At 47.4% G+C, this 22,349-nt stretch overlaps 2 protein-coding genes across 6 annotated transcripts in view; both read left to right on the top strand.

Annotated features, from left to right (window-relative positions):
• The window catches only part of Hmgxb4 (HMG-box containing 4), a 32,661-nt gene extending 23,312 nt beyond the window's left edge, over positions 1 to 9,349 (top strand). For all 5 annotated transcript variants that reach the window (XM_021724457.3, XM_013357341.4, XM_078052855.1 and 2 more), the window contains 4 exons: positions 705 to 810; positions 1,456 to 1,625; positions 6,603 to 6,725; positions 7,194 to 9,349. In XM_021724457.3, the coding sequence (XP_021580132.1) occupies positions 705 to 810; positions 1,456 to 1,625; positions 6,603 to 6,725; positions 7,194 to 7,238 (444 nt within the window). In that variant the 3' untranslated portion in view covers positions 7,239 to 9,349. The remainder of the gene's footprint in view (positions 1 to 704; positions 811 to 1,455; positions 1,626 to 6,602; positions 6,726 to 7,193) is intronic.
• Positions 9,350 to 12,628: 3,279 nt separating this feature from the next.
• The window catches only part of Tom1 (target of myb1 membrane trafficking protein), a 30,612-nt gene continuing 20,891 nt past the window's right edge, over positions 12,629 to 22,349 (top strand). The window contains exon 1 of the mRNA XM_005322308.4: positions 12,629 to 12,862. Within this exon, the coding sequence (XP_005322365.2) occupies positions 12,811 to 12,862 (52 nt within the window). The 5' untranslated portion in view covers positions 12,629 to 12,810. The remainder of the gene's footprint in view (positions 12,863 to 22,349) is intronic.

Raw genomic sequence — 22,349 nt, 5'->3', positions numbered from 1 at the left:
ATAGGGATGTGACTCAGTGGTTAAGTACCCCTGAGATCAGTCCCCATTACCAAAAAGCCCTTCACTATGAACACCTAATAGTCCTAAGAATGGAGGATCATCATCCTCAGACAATAAAATCATGGAACACACTTAGCCAGGTTCCAGGTCCCCATCCTCATCAAGCAGCTCAGAAGACAATGGTGAATTCATATCTTAATCATGCAGAGTCACTTTCCAGTTGGGTGATCCATAAATTGTATGGGAACAACTGTCGGTTAAAGTACAACTCATTTAAAAAAAATTAAAATAAAAAAAAAATTTTAAAAAAAAGTATAACTCTGTAGATGAAACAACTGGTTTTCACCAGATAGATTAGCATTCGTTGCTGTTCTCCATGACATTTTTGTTTTACTATTGGTTTTGTCAACCATGAGGTTACAGGAAGTATTTAAACCACCTGGACACTATACAGAGCCACAGGTTTACAAGTCACTACTGAAATTTGACCATCAGCACTGAGGAACGTTTTTGATTTCCAGGTAAACATCAATACAAACAACAGTCAAAGGCAATTCAGTGGCCCTTTAGCATAAGAGTTAGCATTAATCCCTACCTGCCCTCCACTGTTCCTTTCTTCACTTTGTTCCTCCATGACTGCTTTCTATTTCACTTTTTTGTCCTTATAATTTGTTTTAATCTATTGGACACTGATCTGGTTGCAGATTTGGAAACAAAAAGCTCAGTATCTGCAGCATAAACAGAACAAAGCAGAAGCTACAACTGTGAAAAGAAAAGCATCAAGCTCAGAAGGTTCCATGAAAGTCAAAGGTAGTGACCACTTCCCCTTCCTGCTGAAAATTCTTCATTCTAAAGTGATGTAAATTTTGCCTCCTTACTAGGAAATTGGGAAAGCAGGTGATATTAGAAGCAAAACTTTATACCCAGGTATTATTACGGAATAGTATAGGCGGGGGGGGGGGCAGGGGGGGGAGATTCAGTTGTGTGTGTGTGTGTGTGTGTGTGTGTGTGTATGTATGCCCAGAAAGTAAGTATAGGCCTTATGTACAATGAGCACTCTCTTGTCACTTATTCTTTGTTTTTTTGTTTTGTTTTGTTTTTAAATATTTATTTTTTAGTTGTAGTTGAACACAATAACTTTATTTATTTATTTTTATGTGGTGCTGAGGATCAAACCCAGGGCCTGGCATGTGCCAAGCAAGCGCTCTACCCTGAGCCACACCCCCACCCTATTATTCTTTGTTTTTTTCTACAACGCTTTATAAATATAAAACTATTTTTAACCCCCAAGTCACACAAAATGTGATCTTGGGCTAGATTTAGTCCACAGGCCATAGTTTTGATAATAGTTGAAGGAAAAGCCAAAAGTAATGTTTTTTTGGTGTTCAAGGCTTACTTTACAAATTTTATCTTATTCCACAAATTTTACCTCTCTTTAAATTCCTCTGTTCTCAGCTGCTTCTGTGGGAGTATTGTCACCCCAAAAGAAGTCCCCACCAGCCACCATGCTGTTACCAGCATCACCAGCCAAAGCCCCTGAGACAGAGCCCATAGATGTTGCAGCTCACCTTCAGCTGTTGGGAGAGTCTCTCAGCCTCATCGGACACCGCCTACAGGAGACAGAGGTGAGTGCAGCGCCTGCAGCAGGACCCACGCTGGATGTGCAGTGCAGACCCACTCACTCAACACACACTCCCTGAGGTTATTCCCTGAGGTTAGATTGTGCCGGGCACTCAGGAAACAGTGAAAAGAAGACACAATGGTAACAGAAATTTGGAATCTACCTGTTGTCGCTATACTAATACCACCCAGTGGCACAAAAAGAAGTTAGAATACCCTTTTGAGCTAATTTTTGTTCTTTAAAAATGTTATGTAAAAGATGAGTGCAAATCCATTGCAGTTCAGATTGTTAGTACTTCTAGAGGAGTTGGAACTTTTTGGTGCATTTTCAGCAAAGTTCTAAGTAGACAGACAACATTGTATGGGGGATTAAAAGTCCCTCTTCCTTGAGAATAGGTAGCAAATGGGGAAGTCAAGTTTCTCAAGCTCTTTGTTACAGTGCCCTTGAATTACAGTGCTATGTGCTCAGGGGAGAAGTTCGTCCTTTTAAGCTTCAATTTCAAAATCACTTAACCTGTGAGGCTGCCGTGCTCCATTTCTATGACCGTATTCAATTTCTAACCACTGTGCCTGTTAGCCAACTCAGTAGCATAGTAGTTCATCTTTCAGTTCTCGTAAGGCAATTCAGCAATGCGATCTAAACTACTAAAGCCATTTTTAAGCTAAGAAATCAGTGCAGAAGTATAAAGCTAATCACTTGCTTCTTTGTGGGAGTGGAATTATCATTCAGTAAATAAAATAAATGCCAAAGGCCATAAGAGATGAAGCTATCTGAGTTCTTTGGCTAATTTCTAAAAATTCAGCAGACATCAAAATAACTTAAACACTCTTGTGGAGACTTATCTATGTGAATGGTTGAAGGTATTTCCAGAATATATTCTCTGGTCCTTATTTATGTTTTTCATATTGAATGATTCATATGTTTCCTAAAAAGTTAGAAGTAAAAGTGTTTTAAAGCACCTTTCATATTCCAGGTTTTCCCAGATTTCCATGTAGTTTGGCAGATATTTCTTGAATACCTAGGCATTTTTCCAGGAACTTGGTGTAGAAAATCTGAATGGCACAGTATGCCAATTATTAGGAAACTTATAATACAATTGGAAAGACAGAACATTTTTATAATCAACAAATTGAAACAGGAGTTGGGGATTTAGCTCAGTGGCAGAATGGTTGCCTAACATGCACAAGACCCTGAGTTCAGTTGGCCCTGAAAAACAAAAAAAGCAAGGGGAAAAAATAAGGTAATAAATTGAAACAAACCAGCTTCTATGAAGAGTTACAATGAAAGTTATATACATAGTACAGTAGTCCCTTGCCTGTGGAGGATATGTTCTAAGACCTCTGTAGATGCCAGAAACTGCAGAGTATCAAACCCTATATACCAGCACACTGATAACACAGTAGTCAGCTTGATAACTGAGGTGCCTAACAAGTGGGTGGCATATACAGTGTGGATACTCTGAACAAATGGTCAGTTCACATCTGGGGCAGGACTGAGTGGAACAGAGATGTCATTGTGCTATTCAGAACAACATGGAATTGAAATTTTTAATTGTCTTGGGGTTCATTTGTTTTGGCTTTGCTTTTGCTCCCCCCCCCCCCAGTACTGGCGAATCCAGGGCCTTATGCATGCTAGGTTTACCACTGAGCCACATCTTTACCTCTGAGGATAACAAACTGTAGAAAGGGAAACCCCATATATGGGGTAACTACTGTAACCAGAAAAGGAAAAGAACTTTGCAGATTCTCTAGTCTGCTTTTTTTTTTATAATAGTTATATTGAGATATAATTGGTATATCATAAATTTCATGCTTTTAAAATATGGAATTTAGTGGGTTTAGTACATTTTCAGAATTGCAAGCTATCACTGTTATCCAACTCCAAAACATTTTCACTGCCTGCCTAAAAACCCCATACCCATTGGGAGTCATTCCCCATTCCCTCTCCAGTTGGCTTATCCCCAGAGTTTTATTACTTGAATATATTCTCACAATTTTGCAATTTCTATGTGCCACTTATACTATCATTTACTTTTTAGTTTAATCTGTCTATGCTTTTATAATGGTATCCTTGAAATCACAAGAATGATGCTATAATTCTTTTCTAATACACATCATAATGGATATGTAACTATCAAAATAATGTTCACTGAGCATTGTGGTGCGCACCTCACCCAATGAGGCAGGAGGATCACAAGTTCAAGGCCAGCCTCAGTAACTTAGTGAGACTCTGTCTCAAAATAAAAAGGACTGGGGATGTAGCTCAGTAGTAGGACACCCCTGGGTTCAATCCCCAGTATCTCAAAAGTAATAATAATTAATCTTTATCTATATGCCACCTAAAATTATATATCACAACTTTAAGGAACATTGATTTATATAGTTTGCTAATTTAGAGTCTGAATACCTAAAACCTCATGAAAGTCACTGACCATCACAAGTTGATTCAATTGTTGGCAGTGGAGCCAGAGGGACAGCCCTGCTGGCCTTGCTTGCGTCTCCCTTGGTGTCTGCCCTCCTGTGCTAGTTCAAGCAGGTAGGAGACTGGGGAGTCAGAGGAGGCAGGAGCAGCCTTGTGGAAGGGGGTGGCATTCAGAGTAAACCTTGATTGATAGGCAGATTGTGTCCTACAGAGTTTCTGGAGAGACATTCCAATCCAAGAACACTGCATCCCTCCATTGCTCAACCGCAGGGTCTTTTTAGAGAAGGATACGAGCCCCATTGAGGCTCTGTACCTCCATCCCCACTTTAGCCAGATCTTTTAGCTGTTTTATATATTGGGGTTCCTAGAAAGTTTTATTTGAAAAAAAAAGAGTTGAAACAGTATGGTTTTATCATTTTAGCAGTAAAACTGGATCATGCAGTATTTACGGTAGAAAATAAAGGCCAGAACCCAAATTATAGCAGGTCTTCATGGACACGGAGGTCTCCACTCTGCTACTCAGGAATCAGAGGTCCCCATTTGGCTTTCTCTGAGAATATCTTCTTTTTTAAGTTATAAATGAAAATACTCCAGAACTGGGGAGAAGTTATAATAGTTTAGACATGACAAAATTTTTAATTTAATTCAACAGATGCTTGTTGAGCTTACTCGGTTGCATGTGAGTGGATGTGAGTTGCTGTGAAATCACCTCCAGCCTCTCCCAACTCCCTGTCTGTGGGACAGCAGTAGTTATAGGAGAACTTTAAAATGTGTAGGTTATGGTTCCTGCCCTCCAGGGACTTAGAATCCACTCAGGCTGAGCCATAAAATATTAGCTATAATTCACTACAGGGCACAGGTCAGGAGCAATGCGGCTACCTGCTGACGCTGTCAGACTCTGAGTGCTGCTCAGCCGGCTTGGTTCAGAGCTTCATGTTGATTAGTTCGTTTAATTCACACTGTAGCTTGGGAGGTAGCGTTGTTGTCCCCCAGTTTTACAAAAGAAGAAATAGAAACTTAGGTCGAGTCCCTTTTCTGGAGTTCAGCCCCTAAGTGTTGAATCAGAGCCTTGAATTTAAAGAGTGACTTTAAGGTGCAGGCTCTTAACCTCTTGGTGGACTGCACCCCAGAAAGTAGAGAGAGGAGATGTCAGACAGGGGTTGAGGGAAAGGAAGAGTCAGCCGGGGATGAGGCCTTGGGACTGGGCAGCTGTGAGAAAGGTGATGACTTTGGCAGATAAATGGAAGCTAAGAGGAGGGTGTGTTCGGCTCTTGATGGTGTGTTGAAATTGAGGAATGGCCAACGGGAAAGACCCAGCAAGCAACCAGAAATGCCTCTCTGGAGATGAAGGTGTTGGCAGTAATAGTGTAACTTCTGGTGCTTTTTGAGTACTAGTCAGCTACCAGATACCATCCCAGGTACTTCACATCCATTATCTCCACCCCATCTGCCGATAGCAGTCCATTCTGCAGGTGTAGCAACTGCCCAGGTACCAAAAACAATGAGAGGTGGGGCCAGGATCTTGACCCAGGCAGTCCAGATTCAGAGCCATTCTCTCCTATGCTGCCTCTTGAGATGATTTCATATCCTCACAGTGCTTCTGATGAAAGCAGATTATGCAAGAGCTGGGAAGTGGAATTTGCAGCCAGCAATCTTACCTCTTATCTTTCTGAGTCATAATTATGTAGATAATATGAATTAAATGAGATGTCATATTTTGAAATTAATCAAACACTCTTTTTTTTTTTTTTTTGTACCAGGGATTGAACCCGGGGGCACTTAAGCACTAAGCCACATCCCTTAACATTTTATTTAGAGACAGGGTCTCACTGAGTTGCTTAACGCCTCGCTTTTGCTGAGGCTGGCTTTGAACTCACAATCCTCCTGCCTTAGCCTCTGGAGCTGCTGGGATTACAAGTGTGTGCCAAGCACCCCCAAGTGTACTTTTTTTTGAGAGTGAACAATTTAACCTAGAATGATATTACCTGCTATCAAAAGCCACATAGGGCTGGGATGTAGCTCAGTGCTAAAATGCTTGCCTCACATGTGCAAAGCCATGGGTTCGATCCCCAGTGCTAAAAAAAGTAAAGACCAAAAACAAAACAAGCCCCCCCCCCAACAAAAAGAAAGAAAAGACTACATTTGTAGAGAAGTACATATATGCTTCTGTAAATGATATTGTGTGGGACTGTAGGGTTTTCATAGTATTATATTTGAGCTGTATTCATGGAGTTTATGACAGATCTCACAGATCTTCCCAGTATCTCTCTGGAGTACGGAAGGCATTTTTCACTGTTCAGGAGAAGGGAGTCAAGTGACTTTCCCAGGACACATGGAAGATAAGATGGATTAGGAATATAGAAAGAAAACCTGAAAATGTATAGTAAGAAGTATCCTTTTAAACTACTTAGAGTAATTAAAAGAGAAACTTTCCATTTGTGCTGTAGGTTTTATGTCATGTGATTAGACGTGTCCAGGATTTTAAAAACCAGAAGGAAGTTAACCAGAAAATGGAGAGAGCATCAAGCATGTGATTTGAGTTAATGTCTTCTCCTTTCAGGGCATGGTGGCAGTGTCTGGCAGTTTGTCAGTGCTTCTTGATTCCATTATCTGTGCCCTTGGCCCCTTGGCATGTCTGACTACACAACTACCTGAATTGAATGGCTGTCCCAAACAAGTCTTGGTGAGTTTTCCTTAGACTTTTAGGGCCAGACCTCTAGGAGATCAGAGAGGCCCTGCCTTAACCGGTGCTGTCCGGTAGACTCCTAGGGCTTTCTGGTTCATTGCACACGGCCCGTGGAATGAGTTCTGTTTTACCAAATGCATGTTATGCGTAGTAAAACTAGAAAATATGCCATTTCCCAAACTGGTACGTTAGAGAGAGGAAGTCTAGCCCATGAGGTGCTATAATTCCTGCATTTCCCATTTACTCTTCTATATACTGTGCAGGAATTTTCTCTCTTTTTCACTGGGATTAATGGGAGAAATCAGCAGAAAAGCTCCTGCAAACAGCAGGATGCCATCATCATTCTTATCCTGTGTTCTCTGACTTCACTTTTTCTGTCTCATCTCTCTCCCTGAACAAAAAAACATATCTCAAGAAATCACAGTAAAGTACCCTTCAACTGAACCTTTTTTCCTTGTTTTGCAGTCAAACACGCTAGACAACATTGCTTACATCATGCCTGGACTGTGACAGCGGAGACTCCTGGGGCAGAAGCCTCACCTACCCTTTGTGTATAGGTTTGTGTATATATGACTGTTCAAACCCCTTCGCTGGCCTCTGGGTGTAGGTTTTACATTTTTATATCTATACATATATATACATATATATATCTGTATATATGTAATGTACAATATATACATAGGATTGTAACTACTTTGCTTTTAATAATTTTATGAAATGGCAAAGGTTTAGCCAAGAGGAATCTTTGGCATGAGTATGGGCTTGGGATCTTTCTTCTCTTGTGGTGGGTAAATCTGCCTTAAAAATCAGTGTATCTTGGGGCTGGGGGCTTGTTCTGGGTGCCACGTGCATCTCCTTATGGATAGCTAAAATGTGATTTTTTTTTTCCAAACTCATTTGTACCTCCAGACCCATCACTGACCACTTGCCTTACCTGTCTAACAGTCAGACATATAATAAGAGAGATTATGGGAGGGTGCCAGCTGACCCGAAGTACAAAGGCTTTCAATCTGAAGTGACGGAGGTGGGAGGTGATGAGCTCATTCCCACTGTGGTTATTAAAGTGGCTTAGATGGACTAAGTAGGGGGTTCATTCCAAGTCCTACTATACAGTGTCCATGTCTCAAACTTTATCGTAATCATTGGTACCATTGGCAGCCTCAGCAGAGGCCAAGGAGTTGTATGATTCCTGGCAGCAAAAATACCTTGGAGAGGGTGATGCTGCTGGTGCCACCGTTGGACCTGCACGTATTCTCTTAGCTGACCAGAGTATTTGGTTTGTAAAACCAAGAGCTGATATCTTTCATTGGCAGCATTAGGTTGGCCACCAAGTCCTCAGAAATCCTGCTGCTCATTTGCTTGGTGGTTATGGAAGGTAGACTTGGCCCAGCGTGGTTCTTGGGTTTATCTTAACAGTTCCCTTGGTGGGCAGATACACAGTGTTCTGCGTTCCACATGTAAGTGAATTGCAAAAAAAGTACTCAATTCTCATGTAGGTTTATTTATGTGTGTGTGTGTGTGAATGTGTATTTTAATTATGTGTATTTAACTCTTTAAAATTTCTTAGATTTTAATTTATCCTGTAAATTTATGTATATATAATTTAATAACAAAAGCCTCCACCAGCAACAGCATGTGGAAGATACAGATTTATTATTTCATCCTCCCTTCCTCTGGGCTGTTCCAAAAACTCTAAATCACCTATATTTCAAGGTATTGTACCTCAAAAAGGAATCATTATGTCGGGATTCTAATTCTCTATAAAGAACTTCATGGCCTTCGATAATGTTGAGAAAGTGAAATAAAAAGAAACATTACCATTCCCAGCTCCCCTTATTTCCAAAGACCTAGACCTGCTTCCCAGTTGCAAAGAAGACAGTCGGACACTTCAGGGTGGTTTCTGTTTGGTGTGAGATTCCCTGCCAAAACCAAGCTCTGAGGCAACTGTGCTTTCCTCCCCGGCCTAGACAGAGCAGGACAGCATCACAGTGACCTCTGGGGACAGTGCAGCCAGCAGGCGTCCCATTCATTCCTTCCTTTCTTCCACCAGTGTTACCAGGGCTGTGCTTCCCAGAGGCATCTGGCTGCCTAGTCCCTTTCTCAGCTCAGAGCAGTTTTAAGATTTAATCCAGGAAATAGAAAGAAACCGGAATGTTTAGGAATTGAATCAAGAGAAGCAGAAATCTTAGCTTGTTTTCATGTGTCAGAACCTTGTGCCATGCCTCATCTGTCCCGCGCAAGTTTCCTGTTCCGACACAGGATATCAGGGAGGGGCAGGGAGACATGGTAGGACAGAAAGAACTCACTCCTGCCACTGTCATTTGTATACATGAATGAAATCCCAATGAGGACCCACTTTTTTGTTTGTTTTCCTTCGAAACCCAGTCCTATTGTATTTGTATTTAAGATTTGTACACATTTGTATAATAATCTGTACCTTGTGGTATTTGGTACTATTAGAGGAAAAACTTTGGATTCGGGCCTTCTTGCAGTTTTTATATCATTGTTTTATTTTCTTTTTTAAATAAATTCTAGTGGTTTGATCCAAATCCCATTACAGTTGTATAAAGAAATAAAATTTTGTACTTATATTATTAAAAATCACATTTTTAATATTTGTAGTTCAGTCTCAGCTGTCTTTTCCCTATTTGTGCTAATCATAGTTGCTAAAAAATTAAAACCTCTTTCACATTCTACACTACTATAATTTTCTTTTAAAAAAAAATGGAATAGAGGTCAAGTTTCTAATCTCAACCATTTTCCTAAAATATATCTTACTGTGTTTTGTATTAATTTTTATATTGTAGAGCTTCCGGTTCTCTTTTATAAACTTCAAAACCAGTAACTCTGTTAGCTGTATTTATTGGCAACGAAACTTTATACATTGGTTTTGGCCTAATTCAAGAAAAGATCCATCAATCTTGGGTAAGGGTCATAGCTGTATAATTTGCTAAATATGACACATTTCATGCTGTTTCAATACTGTCTGAGCTTAGTGATGTTGGCTAAGTCACTTAACCTTTATATAGGCTTCCAAAGTCTCATCTGTAAAATAGAGTAATTTCACCTCCCTATCTCCAAGCCTCAGCCAGCCAGCCTGACATCAAAGTTTAGTAATACTACAAACATTGATTATATGGAAATTTGACTTTTCAAGGTAAAAAATCTGTGTGAACATAAGATGTTAAAAGTCACAAATAGGTCTTAGGGTAGAGCTCAGCACTTGGCTATCACATGCAAGGCCCTGGGTTCAGTCCCCAGTGCCGCACACACAAGGAAATTTTTAAAAGGCCACATCTTATTAAGAAGCAGCAAGAAACAGACTGTCAAACAGGGAAGGACTGTGAGACTGACGTGCATATTTCATCTCCCCTTATCCTCTCAAAAGCCTTTGAATGTTAATCCCCTTAACTGTCTGTGAGGAGAAAAATGCAGAAAAGTACTTTTCACAAGTTTACATAGCTAGTAAGTGGCAAAGTAAGAATAAGAACACTGGGGCTGGGTCTGTAGCTCAGTGGTAGAGCGCTTGCCTAGCATGTGTGAGGCACTGAGCTACAGTAGGTTCGATCCTTAGCACCACATACAAATAAATGTAATAAAAAAGAATTAAGAATGTTGGTACAGCTACCCCAAAACCTAGGCTCTTTCTACCCCAACCTACTTTCAAATTCAAATCCTGTTTTCTACAGTCCTGATTATAGAGAAACAGATGAGATCTTATCCTTGTCCAGGAAGTTCAGCAGGCTTTCACTCTTCTTCTTCTGTTGACTTTAAGTTTTGGAGGCAGTGTATCTTGATTATTTTCCAAAAGTACATAAAGGATATAGATTGCATTTATGTAGTATGTCAGTCTTAAGGTACTTAAAGATTTTTACCTTAATAAAGAATAATATTAATATAACAACACTAAAAGGAAAAATTAAAATTGAAACAGACTTTTGGGGGTTTTTTGGGCAGCAGAGTTGTACTAGAGATCTAATCCAGGGGCACTTTACCACTAGGGCTACATCTCCAGCCCTTTTTTTAATATTTAGTTTTTAGGCGGACACAACATCTTTGTTTTTATGTGATGCTGAGGATCGAACCCAGGCCACATGCATGCCAGGGCAGCACGCTACCGCTTGAGCCACATCCCCAGCCCCAAAATTGTAGATCTTATGAGTTGACAACGCTTTTTTTGATAGAGAGGAGAGAGAGAATTTTTTTAATATTTAGTTTTTCCAGCCCTTTTTGTTGAGACAGAGTCTCTGTAAGTTGCTTAGGGCCTTGCTATGTAGTAGAAACTGGACTTGAATTTGCAATCCTGCCTCAGGCCCTTATGCATAGGGATTACAGACATGAGCCACTGCACCCAGCTAAAACAGACTTTTTACTGGATAAATTTGTTTCTTATTAGTACACTTTTTAAAAAAGTTTTGGTCAGGGTGCTGAGACTGTAGCTCAGTGAGTAGGGTGCTTGCCTCGCATGTGTAAGGCACTGGGTTGAATCCTCAGCACCACATAAAAATAAATAAAGATACTGTGTGATCGTTCATCTACAACTAAATAAATATTATACTATACTTTTGTCATTTATATCCCTATCGACTATTTTGATAAAATTGACATATTTCCTTTTCTGTATTAATAGCTATGTAGTATGCATGGAATCAATGCAATTCTGCTTCCTATTTAGGCCTATTTGGGTTTTTTTCTGATTTTCTGTCATGAAGAATAAACCTTACAAGAACTTCAAGCAAGTCCATCCAGTATGGGGATATTAAGGTTGTTAATGGAAGAATCCAAAATCTCATGTTCGGTATACTCCAAACAACCAAGCAATGTGCTTAAATAAAGACATAGAGGGGCTGGCGATGTGGCTCAAGCGGTAGCGCGCTCGTCTGGAGTGCGTGCGGCCTGGGTTCGATCCTCAGCACCACATACAAACAAAGATGTTGTGTCTGCCAAATACTAATAAATAAATATTTAAACATTCTCTCTCTCTCTCTCTCTCTCTCTCTCTCCCTCCCTCCCTCCCTCTCCCCCTCTATCACTCTCTTTAAAAAAAAAAAAAAAAAAGAAAGACATAGAAAGTAACTTACGAAATTCATCTTAAATGTACACATCCTCCTTCATAATCCAAATACCACTACTGAAAATTGACATATGCTAGTCATTGTGTTAGACGACTGTAGGGATCCCAACAGACACAGTATCCCAGCCCTCATGGAGCTACGGAGGTAGGGGAAAGGGCACTTGTCTACAAGTCTTATGAACATTATTGAAACACTTCAAAACAGTTTTATACAGAAAAAAATGTCCCATAGCAGCTCAAACAAGTGATACATAAAACAAATCACAGAAGTGACTAACATAGTCCTAATTTAGGTTTTAAACTCCCTGATGTTTTAAGCAAAATTGGATCACTGTCTTTTTTTCCTCTTCAATTTTTCAAAAGAGCCTGTGACCTAAAAAAATAAAATAAAATAAATTGGTTAAGAGTCCTTGATCTAATTCCAGTATCCAGAGAAAATGAGCTTGCTGTTTGGATCACAAGGTAAATTAATGGCAGAGAGTGCCACCGCGCCCTTTCCCGACTACATCCTGTTCGCTAGCCTGTCAGTCCTAAGTAGAGGCAGGTGAAGCGGACCCCACTTGGAGCCGGGGAAACCTGACATCAGTCCTATCATCAGGCGGGAGCAGGCGAGACCCATTCTCTGTTGGGTGTGTAGTCTCCGCGAGGTCCCAGGCCTAGAGACAGTCTCCTTAACCTTCAGGTCAGTCTTCCAGAGGTGTTGACACCTTTAGGCCACGCCCCTAAAAGCCAGGTGAGCGCTCTAGGGGCGTGGCTTAGGGGCCCTGGTCCCAGCCCCGCCCCAGCCCTCCGCATGCGTGACGTCCGCCGACGCCGAGGGGCTGCGGCGAGGTCGTCGATCTCAGAGCGCCCGCCTCGCCATCAGGGCGGGGCCTATGGCTCGGCGCCTGGGCCCCGCCCCCATCGGCACCTCCCCCCCGGCTGTCCGCCGTGTCACGTGACGGGTCGGCGGCGCTGGCGGTTGCTGTCAGCTGATTCCCGGGGTTGGTGGCAGCGGCAGCCGCGGCGATGGACTTTCTCCTGGGGAACCCGTTCAGCTCTCCGGTGGGACAGCGCATCGGTAAGTCCCTGGAGCCCCGCTCAGCCCCTCCCCAGTGTTCCTCACTCGGCTTTGGTCCCCGGGGAGTCTGTAGTTCCCCAGTCTCGGCGCTGGGAGGCTAGGAGGGTGATAAGGCTGGCGTGTCGCCGTCCCGCCCATTTTCCCGCCCACCCTTGATTGACAATAGCGCGGGCCACTAGGAAGCCGGGATAGGGATGGATGCTTGTGAGTGCCAATAGGAACGGAGAGCGGACGGGTCCAGGCGGGCGCGGCTCAGCCAATGTGCGCGTGCTGGGGTCCCGAGCGGAGGGAGAAAGTTTTCGGGGTTAAAGGCACAGCGTGGTTGGGTAGGAGTTGGTGGGTGGACTGCTTCCCGCGCGTGCTCTCCTGCGGGCCCCGCTGCCAGACTGTTGCGGGCTGCTTCCTGGCTCGCCGCGCTGCCGGGACGTGGATACCTGAGCGGGATCAGACGTCCCTTCTCGCTAGACCTGGGAGGCCAGGGCTTGGCGCCTGAGACGACTAGAGGGAGACCGGCCGGCGGGTCTCGCAGACCCGAGGCTCAGGACGCGCGAGGCTCAGGACGCTCGGGCCTCTTCTGCTACACCGAGCGACACCGCTTCTAGAGCCCTTCGCTGGCGTGATCTCGGAAACCACGGGTCGGCCTCCCTGGCCCCCAGGTGGCTGTGCAGAGAGCACCTGCCCAGACGTGCGGTTCGCAGGAGCCCGGGGCTCCGGGCCCGCTCGGGACTGAGTGTCTTCGCGCCCTGTCACCAGGACACGGAGTTATGTAGCAGAGCCTCTGTGCTCAGGGCCTCTCGATAGTCGTTAGGGAGTAAGGATCCCTGCCTCCTTGGACTTGTGCAGATTAAACTCGTTCATAACGTGAGGTCCAGAAGCAGTGCCCAGCACGCGGCCAGGACTATGCGAAAGAAATTCTTAATAACTTTTATCTTTGTTACTGAGATACCACTGAGTGGGGATCGAGAATCCCTGGAGATGACCGGCAGTAGGTCTCTTAGGTGCCCATTCCTCAGCACAGGTCAAGGCCAAAGGGACACTAAAGAGTCAGTCTGGGTGTGGTCCTGTCTTGCATGAAGTAACCATGAGGGCCCTGAAGTTCTTTCTTCTTCTTGATGACTTTTAAACTTAAATCCATACTGGGAAAGTGGCATCTTAGATAAGCCCTTCTTTCCATACTTAATGTCTTACTGACTCATCCGTGTGGTGATGGCCACAGGATTATGTAATTGCCACAGGAGTGAAATAATCTCAGATCTGCCGACCGACCTACCCTCATGAGAAGAAAGCTTGTAGGACTGGCATCCCTGAGGACAGGGGCTTCTAATGATGCCACTAGGGTGAGAGGCACTTGACTACCATCCACACTCAGCCTGGAATGTCTGCTCCTGTTTCCTCTCTGAGCAGCTCTATTCATCCTTCTCCCTGAGGCCTTCCCTGGGCCCTTCAGGTCCAGTCACTGCTTCCCGCTCTCCCAGGCTCCTGCCTCCCAGAATCCCTGAAGCTGTGGCTGTCAGTGCGGAGCAGGCTAGTCCCAGACAGCGCCTGTGCAGCGCAGGTGTGTGGAAGCATGAGCTCTCCACCATCACACGGAGACACCGCTGTCCTCTTGGGTCTGTCTCAGCTAGGCTGGACTTCTTGAGAGCAGGAACCGCCCCCCACTTATCTAGCCACCCAGCACCCAGCATGATGCTGGCACCAGGAGGGAAGAAAGTAGAAAAGTGACATTTTGAGAGTAAAGAGCATTCTGCCGGGGTCCTTGGTATTCATCTTCATGGTGACCCTGTGAGCTTCTGCTGCTTCCCATTTCACCAAAAGTAAGTCTGAGCCAAGGAAGCCCTGCCAGAGTCTCACAGCTCCTGGGGCCAGAATCCAACCCCAGCCTTGCTTTTGCGCCTGCCGCCGCCATGGCCCCGCAGGTCCACACAAGGATCCCCCACAAAGGAGGACATGCCCATGGGTTTGCACACTCTTCCAGGGCACTCGCCCTTCTTAGGAGAACATCCCAGGGCAGCAGCCTATGGCCAAGAGAAGCCCAGCTCCTTAGTAATCGGTAAGGTAGACAGCCCTCTTCTTCGCAGGTACTATAAGTCTTCCTGGTATGTTTTATAGGCTGATGTCAGAAGTCAACCCAAGAATCCCATTTTTCATCTCTGGCTGTCAGCTCACCCCTGGCACTTTAGGTCCAAATCCCAGCAGATTGATGACAGCCAGCTGCAGAGACTGAATACAGGCAGTCCCCAGGCACCACCCCAGCAGCCTGGGTGGTGGATGCTGGGCGGGAGGAGAGAAGAATGCAGAGCCTGGGACAGCCCTGGAGCTGAGGGAGAGGTGAAAAGTCAGAACTGTCGATGGTCTGCGAAGTCCTCACCAGGGGAGCTGCAGAAAGCAATCAGAAATGAGGGACCCCCCTTCAGGGGCCCTTTGGGGAGGCAGGACTAGAAGCCCAAGCGGCATTCAAGCCATGTTGTAAGGACAGGAGAGCAGGCTCCAGGTCTGGTCCTCCCATGCCTCGTTCCCTGACCATTGCCCATCTCCTACCTGTGACGTGAAGGCACCACCACTCATCCTGTCCTTCCCAGAGGCCTGGTGAGGAAGGACAGTGCTAGAGGAAGAAGGAAACTGATGGCTCTTTAGATGAAAGACCTGATTGCACAGACCCAGGGGGGCATTGCGACCTCACAGGCAGAGTTCAGCTCACGGTGCAGCAAGGTAGTTAGCTCCCCATCCTGGAGGTGTGAAAGCAGGGGCCGGAGAAGAAGGCCCTGCACAGAGGACTCCTCCTGGCTCACAGGGTGGACGCAACCAAGGTCTGCAAACTTTTTCCCTAAAGGGCCACATAGTAAATCCTCGTGAGCTATATGGTTGGTCTCTGTCACAGCCGCTCCACGAGGCCATGAGTGCATAGAAGCAGCCCTAGACAGCAGGTGAATCACTGGCCTGGCTGTGCTCCAATAAAATTTTATTTATGGCACCGGGATTTTAAGTTTGTGTAATTTTCACCTGTCATGAAATATTCGTTGGCTTTTATCTTACCCATTTAGAATCATGAAGACCATCTATAACTCTCAGGGCGTTCAAACAGGCACTGGATTTGGACTCCAAGGTGGCTGAGCTCTCTGATCAGAGCAGCTGGCCGAGGCAGCACAGTGGAAGGCAGTGCTCCTCAAAATGGGGTCCCAGAGCACCCAGGCTGGGAGTGCCAAGGCCCTCGGCCCTCCGAGTCAGAATCTGTACCCTTATCCACAGGGTCACTGAGACGTCCTCTCATCTTAAAGCTTCTGTTTTCTGACCCATAAATGCAGGAGCCAGATTAGAGCCCAGGTCTCTGTGTTGAAGGTGGTGATGGAATGCCGGGTCAGGGCTTAGCACCAGCTGAAAGCATAGTAGTAAGGCCCAGGGTGAACTTGACCCAGGGACCCTCACTAGCTCTGTTAAATGGGGCGTGTTACTTGGCCTAACTGTTCTTCAGTTTCTCATCTGTAAAAGGAGACTAATAATGGCACCTGCCAGAGGGGATTGCTATGTGCGGCCTTGTGGAGCCCTTGGCCTGGGGCCTGCTCACGGTCGTACCATGGTGATGCTCACTGTTGTCAATTCCTGGGCACAGAGTTAGTGTCAGAGCTAAGGTGCCCGTCCAGGGCCCTGCCTCCAGTGCAGCCCTGTGTTGGTCTCTTTCTGGGTCTTTGTGTCCCTGAGGATTGAGCCCCAGGCTGGCGGCAGCCTCCCTCACCACAGGTCGGGTTTCAGCCTGTGGGGTGGAGTCTCACTTGGGAATTAAGGCCTCTCTGCCTGACTCTGGATGGAACTGGTAAATAGGTTTTATTCCCTCACTGAGCTCAGAGAAATAAGAGTAAAGTCCCGGAAAGGATTTCCACTCTTCTGGTTTTAGAAAAAGCGAAAACAAACACCTCAGTGTCTTCTCATAGCTCGGGCCATCCCCCTGTGAGAAGCGGGATTGGGGCAGGTTAGCTCCCCGTCCTCGCTGGCCAGTGCTCACCCAGCTTTAGTCCCACTCGTGATCCGTGGACCCGCATGCCACCTTTATTTGGGTCCATCTTTGCTTTAATTTCCTCGCCTATTTTAATATGATCTGTCCAGTGGAATTATATCCCCTTAGTCGTGGCTTTGATGAGCTAGTTCCTGGTTTTTTCCTATCCCACATTAAAGTTAACGTCTGTCTATAAGTGTCTTGATGTCTGCCCGGGAGCTGGCCTATTGGGTTTCAGAGTGACACATTTCGGTGCCTTGGTCTTAGCAGCTGTACGTGGGCTCCAAGCTTAGCCTCTACCTCAGAGGAGCTGGGTTCAGGTGCCAGTCCCTCCCCTTCCCATCTGTGTACCTGAGGCAGGTGACAGAACCTCATAGGGAAAGGACACAGGAAACTTGGCAATCAATAGAGCACCCAAAAAGTGCAGAGGGGAGCTCCTGAGGGGAAGCAGGGACCGGAGAGGACCAGCCAGGCCACAGGGACCGAGAATTGAGGGCAGACAGTGGTATCCACTGTTGAACTTGAATTTGTTTGGGTACAGTACAGCCACTGTGGTGGCTAACTTTACACGTCAACTTGCCTGGGCCATGGTACCCAAATATTTAGTGAAACATTCCACATGCTTCTGGAAAGATATTTTTAGATGAGATTAACATTGAAATCAGTAGACTTTGAAGCAGATTGCCCTCCATAATGTGGGTGAGCCTTGTCCAATCACTTGAAGGACTTAATAGAAAAAGACTGATTCCCAGAACAAGAGGGGATTCTGCAGGCAGACTGCCCTTGCATTTGAACTGCACCTGGCCCTGGCCCCCAGCCCTCCAGCCTATATTGCTTGCAAATTTTGGATCTGCCAAGTCTCCACAATCACATGAGCCAATTCCCTCAATCAATCAACATCCCCTGAGAGAGAGAGAGAGAGAGAGAGAGAGAGTGTGTGTGTGTGTGTGTGTGTGTAGGACCCTAATGCAAGCCCCTTCTCCACCCTCCAGCCTCTTGCACTGGGAGAGGGGAGCGGCCATCACGCCCTGCCTGCACAGCCTTCTCCCTCTTATGTGAGTGGTTTTAAAAAACTCCTTTGTCTAACTGACATTTTTTTCAGTTGGGTCCTATAGTTAGTTAAACCAAGTTGAAAATTGTGGATTGCGAAAGTAATACCCTCTGCGAGGTATTTTAGGGTTCTCTAGTGGCCTGTGGTTAAAAAATGACAGGGAAAGGCGCCAGAGTTTTGAGGAAGGTCGGCTCAACAACTTAGGAAGCTGGTGGAACTTTCCAGGCTAGGTCTGGAAAGAACTCTCCACGTAGAACTAGCCTGCAAGACAAGATGCAGGCTGAAAAAAGAAGTTGGCCCCTGCATATAGGTAACTTCTTTCTTTAATTTTAAATTAATTTTTCTTTTTATTTATTTCTTTTTTAGTGGTGGGGTTTGAACCCAGGGCCTTGTACATGCTAGGCAAGCACTCTACCACTAGCTCTGAATATATAAAGTCTTTTTTATGGGAGTACTTGAAACTTTCAAAAGATCATTCATGGACAATATTTTTGTAGCAGATCACATTCATTTTGGCGTGTGCTTTGTGCTCGGTGGACAAAATGGGCTTAAAATGCACCCTCTCACCTCACATACTCTGAAGGCAAGTGCTCGGTTTTCTGCATAAGGACTATGACACAGAGAGGCTGGGACATTCACCAAGGGCCACTCAGCTAGTAGGTGCTCAAGCCAGGATTGAAGTGGGATTTGTCTGGGTCCATACCACGTGCTTCTAACTCTTCCTCCTCACTGTTGCCCTTAGGAACAAAGGGCCTCTGGGGCTTCCCTTGGTGTAAACACGTGTCCATCCAGAATGAGTCTGATCGGTAACAGCTCCTCCTGGGTCCTGCCCCCTTACCTTGGATCCACCCTGGCAACCAGAAGCTTAACCAAGGGCACCAGCTTCCTGTGTCTATTACTAGGAGAGCCCAGGAGCCCCTGAGGGGTACCACCTGTGTCTGGGGGCTATCAGTAGCTGCAAGGGAGACTAGAAAAGCAAAATACCATGAGCCAGTGAGCATGTCTTTAAACGCAGTGAGGCCATTGCGGTCGGTCCTTGCGGGGGAGCTAATAAGAGTGAGTCCAGCGTCCAGCACGCGCAGGTGAGGGCAGGGTGCAGGTTCCCAAGCTGCCTTTCCTGACTGCGCTTCCTGGTGGCCAGTGCAGCTAGTCTGTGTCCAGGGAGTCAGTCGGACCACCCAGAGTGGGGTGGTCCTGGTTCTGATGGCATTAATTTGGAGGACAGATGGAAGAGGGACATGGAACTTTAAAAAACATTCCAGTTGAAAGAAAGACTAGAATTCCCACCCACCAGCTACCAAGGAATTGATGAGTGTCAAAAGGTGCGAGAACTTCATCTAAATAAATATTCTGGCGGGGCTGGGGCTCAGGCTCAGTGGGAGAGCACTTGCCCAGCGTGTGTGAGGCACTGGGTTCGATTCTCAGCACCTCATATATAACTAACTAAAACAAAGGTCCATTGACAACTAAATAAATAACAATAAAAATAAATAAATGTGCAAAAGGGGCATCGTGATGGCGAATCCCTCAGCCCGCTCAGCCGCTCGGGACACAGGTGCTGCAGGTTTACAGGGCTACCTTGGGCCAGGGCCCTCCAGAGGAGAACTGGGCAACTTGGGAGGAACCCGCGGCCTTGTGGGAGAGACAGAGAGTCTTTCTAGGAGTCCACCAAGTGGCTGCCAGCTATGCCTGAGCAGCATACTGTAGGCCACCAAGAACGAAGAGCTGGAGATCCCACCTCGGGCTGGGCTAGGAGCCTGAGGGGGTGTGGGAAGTGGGGGCACATCCCTAGGACAGGGCAGGTTGAGGGCACAGGAGCCTGAGGGAGGCTGAGCAGGCCGGGCATGGCGGGAAGCCAAGCCTCGGGAAGAGGCAGGGGGAAGGACCAGGCCCACCCAAACCTGGGCCTCGCCCCCCTAACTTCAGGGAAGCCCTGTCACTTAGGGCCATGCCAGAGTAAGCACAGCTGGCCTTCCATGGTGGACACGGAGGAGTCGTGATCGGGGCCACTTTCAGCAGCAGGTACCAAGAAAGCCTCTGCCCTGTTCTAGCAAGGAGCCTGGGGCTTTGGGGTTGGTGTGACAGCTCACGATGTCCTTAAACACCCCGTCCCCACTCTGTCCTTGCCTGGAGGTTGGTGGGTGGAATGCAGTGGACGACGGTCCTGGGGGAGGTGGGGCGGGGTGGCCCTCACATCAAACTGCACCTGGGCAGCCTGGAGGCTCAGTCCCGCTCCCCACACGGTGACCCTCCCTCTGCGCCTCCTGAGAGTTGGGGGGAGGCAGCCTTCAAGGAGGGGAACAACGGGCGGAGTCCTGGAGCCCTTGGGCGGCTGAGCAGCAGACCTCTTCGTCCCAGCAGCTGGGGTGCAGGGTGGTGACACTGGCTCAGCGGGGGCCAGTCATTCTGTCATTGTTCACAGTGTTGTCAGGGCCAGGATGAGGAGTGACACAGTCTGCCCACAAGCTGACACAGGCCTTGGGGTGGGTGTGGCCGCTCATTTCCTCTGTGGCCTCCTGGGCCTCCCACTGACTCAGCACCTGCCCTCCCTCCCTGACAGTGACTTCACCTCCCAGGGGACCGCATCTGCGCTGAGGGTGAGGCCACTTTGGTTTTACTCCCCCACGTCTCCGTGGGTCCTGGACACAGTTCTAGAGACCCGTGACGTGAACCTGGGGGATCCCTTGGGGAGACTCTGTGCAGCTCACAAACTGTGGCCGTGGGCAAGTTACCAGCCCCCGAGCCTCAGCTTGGCATCTGTGTCTGTGGGTGTGCTGAGCGCCCGTGTGTGTGTGTGTGTGTGTGTGTGTGTGTGTGTGTGTGTGTGTGAGAGAGAGAGAGAGAGAGAGAGAGAGAGAGGGAGGGAGAGAGAGAACGAACTGTTGGCACCTGCATAAGGGGTGGCGGTCCGGATAGAGCCCGAGGCGAGGAAGAACAGGCCCCAGGAGGTGGGGAGTGTGGTCCCTGAAGAGGTCAGGTCTGTGACCCTTGGGCAGCTGGGGGTCGTAGACGGGGTTTAAACAGAGGAGCTCTGATTAGATGATGTTCGAGAAAAAGAGCTTGCAGGTGGCGGTCCCACCTGGGCAGGTGATGGGCCTGATCCAGAGCCAGCCCTGCGGGGAGAGGCCGGGCGACTGCTGGAGTGGCCAGGTGGCAAGGAAGGCCGAGTGGCCGGTGGCTCCCTGTAGCTCCCACAGAGGCGGCCTCCTCCTGGGCAGCACAGGATGTCTCCTGGGATTCTGGCACAGCTCAGGAGGAGCAGGCCAGGACCGGGTGCCCAGCAGCTTCCCAGAGTGAGGCAGGTGCCACATGGCTGTGGTGGCCTCCTCCCTCCTCTGGGCCTGTCACAGCCCTCCCTCGCCTGCGCCTCGCTGCCCTTTCCCTCCAGGCAGGCCGCTCCACCTGGTGCCGCACGCGCAGTCGGGGCTGCTGCTTGGCCTGACTGTCGTGAGGGGAGGGGATGTCACCCTCAAGCTAGGAAGATCACTTGGAGCCCCCTGAGCGGGACGTGTCTGCACCAGACCCACCACAGAGAGGACAGGCTGCCAGACCCACTCAAACCTGGGACTCGCCCCCCTAACTTGACCAAAAACCCCGTGACCCCAAATCAGGGAGTGCCAGGCCAGGGCAGCAGCAAGCCGCCCAGTGGCATAGGTTGGCAGGTCTGGCTCCCTCAGGTGCTGGGAGACAAGGGCACCTGCTGCCCATCTGTCCTTGAAGCATTGCCAGCAGGTCAGGGTCAGGAGCCAGTTCATTTTATTGCCCCTTCTTAAAATAGCTGGGTCACTGTCACTGTTAAAAACAAAAACATGACAGCCTCAGATTCCTGTGGGTTGGAATTCTGCCCTTGGTTGGCACGCCTGCCTGCTGGTGCCAAAGTAGTCCACACGCCCAGTCCTGCCGTCCGCGCCCAGGGCTCAGCTAAAGCGCTGAGGCTGGCTTTGAACTCGTGGTCCTCCTGCCTTGGCCTCCTGAGCCTCCTGGCTAGAATCTCCATCTTCTTTTTTTTCAGTTGTCAGTGTACTTTATTTGTCTATCTGTCTATCTATCTGCAGTGGTGAGAATCGAACCCAGGGCCTCACACGTGCTGGGCAAGGGCTCTGCCACTGAGCCACACACCAGTCCCAGAATCTCCACCTTCTCAGGGGCTCTGCCCACTGGGGAGCGCCAGACTCGTGCTCCGGGACCCCTGCACCCCGCTGCCTCCTGTGGGGGGTTCCCCTCATCTGGGAATGTCCACTTTTCCTTCAGTCGCTGTCTTTCCAAAATGACTCCAACACTTCCAAAACCTCAGTTCTCTGTCCCCAGAAGAAGAGGGAGGTCATCATGTTCAGGGTGTGCTGGGGGGTCTCGGGAGGCTTCAGCTGGGGGCACTGGAAGCAAAGGTTCAGGAAGGGCAGAGCGCTGGCCGTGCAGAGCTCCCAGCCCCCCGCAAGAGACAGGCCACC

This window comes from Ictidomys tridecemlineatus, chromosome 6, assembly GCF_052094955.1.
Source record: "Ictidomys tridecemlineatus isolate mIctTri1 chromosome 6, mIctTri1.hap1, whole genome shotgun sequence".
NCBI classification, from domain to species: Eukaryota; Metazoa; Chordata; class Mammalia; order Rodentia; family Sciuridae; genus Ictidomys; species Ictidomys tridecemlineatus.
Note: the sequence above shows the minus strand (reverse complement) of the source record. Positions and strands in the feature narration are given on the sequence as shown.